At 38.5% G+C, this 8,838-nt stretch overlaps 1 protein-coding gene across 1 annotated transcript; it reads left to right on the top strand.

The window, feature by feature from the left end:
* The first annotated feature begins 1,423 nt into the window (after window positions 1–1,423).
* LOC580578 (alpha-N-acetylgalactosamine-specific lectin) lies at window positions 1,424–8,519 on the top strand. The gene is made up of 3 exons (XM_780630.5): window positions 1,424–1,534; window positions 6,002–6,291; window positions 7,064–8,519. Exons 2-3 carry the CDS (start codon window positions 6,010–6,012, stop codon window positions 7,316–7,318), a joined length of 537 nt encoding a protein of 178 aa, XP_785723.2. The 5' UTR covers window positions 1,424–1,534; window positions 6,002–6,009; the 3' UTR covers window positions 7,319–8,519.
* Window positions 8,520–8,838: the final 319 nt, after the last annotated feature.

Raw genomic sequence — 8,838 nt, 5'->3', positions numbered from 1 at the left:
CTGGCAGGTCTAAAATCAGGGGTTTTAGACATTTGATTAAGGTCAGGTGAGCATCCAAGGGCCTACTACCTTAGAGCCCCTGGCGAGCCGTTTTCTAAAATTGGTCTGATGTCGGCCTGACGTCAGTTTGTCGACCGCGATATTGCCGATGACTGCCGACAGCGATATTGGCCGATGACTGCCGACATCGGCCCGAAATCAGCTTACTACCTGACTATTGACTTATCGTCGTAGTGAGCTTCCTCACCGCCGGCTTAGCAGGCAGGGAGCACCCGGCTTCCTCCCCTCTGCTCTGCCTTTAGCGGCTGTACTTACTGCGGCCAGAATAACACAGTTTCAACTAATGAACCTCTGATAATAATAAATATATACTGCTCTGGTTGGCAAAGGGAAACCAATACAATACAAACCTTACCTTGGGGTGGGTAGGGGGATAAGTTAGTGATACGGCACCATGAAGCTTTCTCCTTCTGTGTATAAGTCTTCAGACGTTAAAGGATTTGCTATTACATTGCTAGGTGTTTTGAGGCTGGGTTCAACTTTCCTGGCGAGGAGGTGGTACCGACAAATTGCACCCTTTTTTTTATTTGGGGGGGGGGGGGGACGGGCAACGTAGTATGCGTGCACTTATTATACGCCATATTGAACAAACATGATTTAGTAATTCTTGGGTGAAACAAGACATTTATCCGAAAAATTATTTTACGCCATATTGAACATACTTGATTAGTAATTCTTGGGTGAACTAAGACATTTATCCGAAAAATTATGTGCACTTGATAATCCCAGTACGTTTCATTTATGGATTACAATGAGATTGTAAGATCATGGCTTGTTGTAGAACAAATCAGACACTGCCCGCAATGTCGTCAAATGCGTCATTAAGGCCACGTGACCGTATTACCCCCTTTTCGAGGGGCGTAGCCCAGCAAGCGTGAGAACTGTGAAAAATTGTTATTATCTTTTTTTGGTCAATACAGAGATTTTCTGAAAAATATTTAATATGAAAACACTGGTAACAAAAATGTATCTCAGGAGTGGTTGAGCATCTTTATCCTTTTATCAATCACAAGTGCCACAATGCTGTAACAAAATGTTCGGATTCAATTGACAAATGCAAGGATTTCAGTAGCATAATTATACTATTATCAGATATTCTGTTTTTTCACTGATAATACTTTTGATGGAACAGGGACCCAATTCAAATCATTTTATTTACAAAGTGCAGCGGTGCCTATCGATTGTCATATTCTTTTCTTCTTGCTTGCCATTATGTTGCACTGTATGCCTGCATAATATGTCATGTTAATAGTGAATGCGAGTTATATTTGAAACGGTACATGCATATCAATCACTGCCAAATGCGTAGTCATTTGAATTTGGACGCTTTGCGACTCGGCGCCATCTTGACTCGTCTGAGGCTCAAATTAGCTGTAGATATTGATCAATTAATCTTCTTCCGACAAAGTTTCATTATCGAAGGAGTTTCTACATTGTCAACGTTCTTTTGGAATTCAATACAACTATTACGAAGGTAAGAGTAGCAGATGAGGCCTAGAATGGGTGAGATTGTATTGTTTATCGCTTTGATAGAGTATGACAAATTTGGGATTTTAAACGCGGAAGTGAGATAAAAATGTAAAAGAGAAAAACACGAATGTATGTGGGTAGACTATGTAGTTTGGGGTGTATTTCTAAGTTTGTGTGAAAAGGTGTTAGAAGCAACAGATGGACAAAATTAGGTAATATTAGTTCATGATGTGGATGAAACGGAATGAAGCAGTGTATTTACTTCTATTTTGTCTATTTAATCTGCGGTTTTAAAGCTAAGTATGTAGTATATCCCCTGTTTCTCTTTCCTCACCCCCTCTGCTTTATATCTATCTTTGCTTCTCTATATATATATATCTCTCTCTCTCTTCCCCTCGTGTGTATACATGTATTTCTCACCATCTCGATGTCAATGGTTTTAAATATAAAGGGGCCTGGTTTAATATTTAAGATTTTCTGCTTTCCTTCATAGCAACTTATATTAGGGATATATTTCCCTAAAAATACCTATAACTATCAATACTTACTACTTGCTCTCAACTTCTGAGAGGTTTACTAATTATATAAAAAGGGTCACAAAATAAACATTAACATTGTAACATGCAATACTCTTCTGGCGTGACACTTGACCATCAAGTGTCATTGATGATAGTAAGGCTTTAATGCTGCTACACAGCAAGCCTTTCATATTATTCCAAGTATTTTTATATAAGATTTATCTTATTAAACTGTTTTTGGATGATAACTATGTCTGGTTTTGCATAATACTTTTTAAAGTAAAGTACGCATATTCTTATACACCTTTTTTATTAATCTCAGAAGTATTCAGACAATCTCGTTTGTTACCTTAAATGTCATCCAAGGTTAATGTTGTTGTTGATGTTTTTACAGCTCTTATGCATTATAAACATTATCATTTATTAGTACTTTAGTCATATTAGTATTTGTTATATCGTCGGTGGGGTGACAAAACCTCGTATCTCAAAAATCATGAATTTTCAGGAGAGCGAAAAAACTTTCCTGTCTCAATAAATTTAGTGCTGTGACACCGTCCTTTCTTTTTAAAACTGGAATATTTATACAAGTTTTAATGTCATTGTTGAAATACAGTAAAATAATTGTTTTTTTATATTTGAAAGTGAGTTACGAGGTTTTTGCTTTTATCTACATTGAGATACGAGTTTTTAGTTGTTATTCAAATTGAGATACGAGTTCTTACTTTCAACTCTGAATGAGTTACGAGGTTTTGGTTGAATAAGTTACGAGGATTTGAATACACTAACTTCGTTCCTGTTAGGCCGTGTGTGAGTTACGAGGAAAAGGAATTACGTATCTTATGTTACGAGGTATTGTCAGTGCAGCTTCAAAGGGGGTTTAAGTTACGAGGTTTAGTTTAAGGGTGTTTGTGTGGATTTGTGAAATACCGAGACAGGAGGCGTTCCATGGATTTATCAGGTGGTGTCGTAAGCCATTAGCTACAAAATTATGCAAAAAAATCTAAATCTCAAAAAATTGAGATACGAGGTTTTGTCACCCCACCGACGATATGTAAACGTTCATCAACCTTGAGAGCCATTTGAATGTCATTATTGATTTGACGGTATGTAAAGGATTCAGATGGAGGAGTTATTCTGTGGTCATTTGTTATTTGGAAAATTGGAAAGTGATCAGTTGCATCACAATACAGAATACTAGGAGTTAAACTGGCACACACATTATGTTTATAGAAAAACTTTTGTCAATCAGATATGCAGACCTCTTAGTTACCATGGTACGAGGCAGAACAAAATGTGAATAAATTATACTAACAAAATCATTACCATTATTTTGCATATTCTTCACATGGTTAATGTTAAAACCAATCATATTAATCTAGTCTATATTAAATTAAATATTTAAATGTTTGATTTTTTTTTTTAAATATCATTTTAACTACTATTGGCTTGCCAATTTTATCAATTACTTCAGTTAAAAAAAGATTAAAGATCATCTGAATGCGTCCTGGTGGCACCTCTAACAGTAATGTCAAGATAATCTATAATTAACATAGCAACACCACCATCCCTTCCACCGGTACGTTCGGATGGGATAAAAGTGTAACCTTGTTTCTTGAACAATAATAAAGTATTTCCATGTATCCATGTTCCATAGAAAGCTAGAGAATGGAAACTCAACGGTATACAAATATTCATCACACTGTGTGCGTAATATGTCCTAATTTGGAATTAAACTCATCTCAAATGATATGTGTTATACTCCTGAAAGTTACTTTTTACAAGCTTCATTACAACATTGATAGCCTTGATAAATTTAATGTTAGTAATATATTTCAAGGTAAATAAATTTGACAAACGATATGAACATAATTGAGACTTGCATTTGCAGGTACTCAGGCGTACCGGAAGCAGTTTGGGATTTGCGGGCAAACATTCAAGGGGGCTCACTTTTTAGGGGGCAGTGGCGTAACGAGCAAAAACTTGTTTTGTTGTTTGGAGAGGGGGGGGGGGGGGGTGCAGAAGAAAAATTTGCATCATCACAGGTTTTATATGTTATATACAGGCCTCGCGGAACGTTTTGCAAAGTGGATCAGGTAGAGCGTAGCGAGCAAAAGGAGGGCAGCGTGAATTTGCGTGGGGTCCATGGGTTTTGCCTCGGCCTGGGTCAAGGGGCGGAGCCCCCGGAAGCTCAAGTGTTTTAGGTATTTACTTATGCTCAGTTAAGCGTATTTAGATACCTTATTTGTGACACTGGCAGGTCTAAAATCAGGGGTTTTAGACATTTGATTAAGGTCAGGTGAGCATCCAGGGGCCTACTACCTTAGAGCCCCTGGCGAGCCGTTTTCTAAAATTGGTCTGATGTCGGCCCGACGTCAGTTTGGCGACCGCGATATTGCCGATGACTGCCGACAGCGATATTGGCCGATGACTGCCGACAACGGCCCGACATCAAATTACTAGCTGGTATATAACTGACCATTGACATATCGTCGTAGTGAGCTTCCTCACCGCTGGCTTGGCGGGCAGGGAGCACCCGGCTTCCTCCCCTCTGATCTGCCTTTAGCGGCTGTACATACTGCGGCCATAATCACACACTTTCAACTAATGAACCTGTGATTAACAAACAAAATTACTGCTCTTGTTGGCAAAGGGAAACCAATACAAATTTTTCTTCTTTCTTTTGCCGGGGGGGGGGGGGGGTACGGCACCGTGAAGCTTTCATATTGCTCCAGTTGTCTCACATTTTCGCCAGCACACACCGTTGCAGGTGTATATGCCATTAGGTATGATGTGTGAACCGGGTGTGCGGAAATGGTGTGTTGGGGAGGGGAAGTAAGAGTGTTCATGTGTGTGGTAATTGTATGTGTGTCAACAAGTAAAGACTTATACATGACAGATGGCTAATCATAAATCTACAATGACGAGTAAACTGTGCACATCACAGTCCACGGACAACGTATATTTCAGATGGCAATCGGCGGATCAGACGACACTTGATAGTGAGTTTGTATGTGAGATTGCTTTGCTAAATATAAAATACAAGAACCTTTTCCATATCTTTAAACTATCATTGATATCTGATAATTAAACAATTAGTAAAAAAAACCTACCAAACTACATAATACAATGAAATACTTGACTAAAAGTAGGGGAGTTTGATGGGGTGCACAATTGCACCCCTCTGTTATTAATCGAATAGTCCATGGTGTTCATGAATATTCATGTTTTTGTATTCATGGTTTTTATACTAAATGGAAAAATTACGGTGGGGGGGGGGGGTTGGCTGAAATAGACATAATGAACAAATCAGAACTGATCTGTGATAAGTCATGCTTGTTATCCTTCGTGCGCTTGACTTATAACCTTATGATCGAGTGGCAAATTGCGTCCAGAGTTCGACTTGTTGCACATGTGCTTTATAGGCAATGGCGAGCTGGCGACCTATTTTTACCAAATTACGGTGGGTAAACTTTCAAAAGTCAATGGGACATGAGGGTTCCAATGAAAGAGCTAGTGATAACGTACATCGGGGTGCTTGTGCTTTTCGTTTAAACAAACAAATGAAATTTTAACCATTTTTTAAAGGTAAAAGTCCATAGGCTAACATGTTTATAGGCTGCTGGACTCTGACGATAGGGGGCGTTGTCAAATGAGACTAAACGGAGCTATATGCTCCTTCTCTGTATAAGTCTGCAGACGTTAAAGGATTTGCTATAACATTGCTAGGTGGATTTTGGGTTTGGGTCCCTAATTCCAGACGAGGAGGTGGTACCAACATATTTACACCTTTTTTGTAATTTTGTATCAAAATACTTGGAATATTATGAAAGGGCATACGTACTATAAGTGCACTATGGGTACGTCAGATTGAACTCACATGATAAGTAATTCTTGGTTGTAAATTAAAGTCGTCAATTTGGAATCGTTACTTATCTTCCTCTTTGACTCTTCAGTAATCAACATGAAGCTTCTGCTCGCATCAATGGCCGTTCTAGCCGTGGCAGCTTACGGCTTAGATCTAGATGCCAATGCGTGTCATCCATGCCCCCAGTTCTGGCTTTTATTCAACGGGAACTGCTACCGTTACTTCGGGGAGCGGGTCACTTGGGAAGAGGCTCGGAATCGCTGCAGGGATCACTATTCCTTGAATGGACGGGCCGATTTAGTATCCATTCACACGGAACAGGAGAACGCCTTCGTATACGACCTTTTTCGTTCTTCTGCAAGCATCACACCGGATCTTGTAAATATGGATGACCTTTTATAGCTTAATAGACTGTTAATTAAAAGAAAATCTAACCTTGGTGGCAAATAACTATATAAGAAATCAGGAAACCCAGAGAAGCAGATTGGTAAAAGTTTGAAAGAAATCGGACAAAAATTGAGAAACTTATGCATTTGTGAAAGTTACAATCGCTATCGTTATGGGTTCTTCAAATTGGCTGAAAGTTAAATAGTGTCTATGTGATGTAGTAGCGGATGACTTTCCCACTTATGCCATCACACAAAATGACTGAAATTTCAATTTTCGAAAAATGTATGACTTGGAACGGTCTTTTCTTTTCAGAGAACCTGTAAATTATATACTCTCCATAATTATATGTTGAGAAGTGCCCAAAGGGTGAAGGTACTTGGGAGAAATAACAGAAATTCAAGTGAACTGTCAAGAGTATTGTTTTTTCCAATGACGCATCATGATAATTCTGTGGGTTACGAGGAACGGGGTTCGGTAACCAGCCGTGCACTAATGTCCTTTTACAAGACATTAATCTTGTTTGCCACTCTCCACCCAGTTATCAATAGGTAGTGAGTGAGTCCTGGTTACGTTGACGGCTCGGCTATAACCAGAGTAATAATGTATTAGTGTCATGAACATCACAGCGTCACGGATGTGGGCGCTATATAAGAAGCCATTATAACATGCAGTTCATAAACAATGATAAATTCACTTTCTTCTGATCTGATTTTAATGATTTTGTTTTAACTGGTTAATTGTTTGTTGTTGTCCTGGACAGAGTGCTCCGCCAACTTATGGGGTTTGGATTGGTGCCTATCAGACAACAAAAGGCTCAACCGGACCTTTCATCTGGTCTGATGGATCCGGTCTAGACTTCGAGCAATGGATGATTGGTCAGCCGTCCAACTGGAAAGGCAACGAGGACTGCGCTCATTTGTGGCGTAGGGACGCAGAAGATGATATCCTCCAGTCGTGGAACGACATGCCCTGTGGAAATGACCAGCCTTTCATTTGTAAGGTGGCCCCAAATTAGAAATTCGAATTCGGCTGTCCCTTGAATTCGAAGCTTCCTTGATGTATCTGTGTGGTTGAGACTACAATTTAAATTCTTTGACATTATTCCGAAATCCTTGGAAACTAGTAGTGCTAGCAGCATAGATTGACTCAATAGGGCTATCATAACGTTCCGAGGGTGTGGCATGGATGACCAATTCTATTTTCCACAGTCCATTAGTCAGTCTATCGTGTTTTCGCTTTATCGCAAGGGACAAATTGACGGTTTGGGAGAAGTTTACTTTTAGTTTTCTTTCTAGTACAGTATACAAAATCCGTCACATTGTTAAACGATTAAGGCTCCGTCATCCCGCCGTATTTTAAATAAACAATCGTTTTTTGTTGGGGGATGTATAGGCACTTCAAGCCCTTAAAGATACATGTTTAAAGAAAATGTCCGGAGGAAATTGGGAAAGGTTAATTACAAAGTATTTGTTAATTGCTGTATACGCTGATGTTACAGAATCATCAAAATGATGGAATTAGAGATTCGATTTTAGTCACGTTCAGTGCTCACATAAATGGCGATATGGGACACACACATGTGCTTGAAACTTTGGTTCAATATTTCAGCTATTTCTCGTAATATTTCAGATCTAAAGGCATTTGCAGAGCGACTCATATCAGATGACATTTTTGCCATGATATTATTCAAACAAAAGTAACACATTAAAAGAATGAGACAAATTAAAAATTCTTATCCCAGTACCAGAACTCTGTCTTCTTTTCACGAGCGAATGCAATGTCAATTAAAAGATGCTAGATCCGTAGTGACTACCTTCAGATATAATTAAGAAGGATACTTTTAATTGGTTTCAGGCTTTTGTCATGGTGATTAACTGTTGTTCTGAAATTCTAGTCATTTACCTTAGCATCCGTAGATAAGAGTGAAATTTAAATTCGCCGTTTTTTTAAAATCAAATATCTTTGCTGTGGAAATCTACAAAATATGATCATACAAATTTTGCTCCTTGAATTTGAGGATCTGTTACTTGAAAAGTCGAATTACTGTAAAATACCACTCAACATATATTTCATCCCCTCTTTCTATGTTTTTAGTGTTCCCTTCCTTTTTCTTATCACATTTCCTGCTACATATTTCTTTTCTACAGTTCGACTAAGCCAACTTTATTTTATGCTTTTATAGCTGGAGTGAATAAATTACAGGCCATATCTCACAATATTTGATTGGGTGTTTGTTTGTTTTTATTTGAGATTATGTGCAAGTTTAACATGAGTGAGGCTAGCCATGAGGACTAAGTATAAAGACAGGGATGTAAAAAGTGAATTGGATACATGTACCTCTTTTGTGTACGAGAGCATTTGTCAATTACTATATGGGTCATAATAAGTTCATTGTTCCCTGTATGAACCTTTTCTGAACTACATACCATGCGCATAGGACTAAATAGTGCCCTTAAATATGATCTTCAGTTGGCAATCATGAGAACTTCAAGCTTAATTAATTCGCTATGGGAGCCATGACCTGCAAGTGTTACC

Source organism: Strongylocentrotus purpuratus, unplaced genomic scaffold (genome assembly GCF_000002235.5).
Source record: "Strongylocentrotus purpuratus isolate Spur 01 unplaced genomic scaffold, Spur_5.0 spur5_scaffold_13, whole genome shotgun sequence".
Classification (NCBI taxonomy): Eukaryota; Metazoa; Echinodermata; class Echinoidea; order Camarodonta; family Strongylocentrotidae; genus Strongylocentrotus; species Strongylocentrotus purpuratus.
The sequence above is the reverse complement of the archived record's forward strand: the minus strand, read 5'-3'. Positions and strand labels throughout refer to the sequence as shown.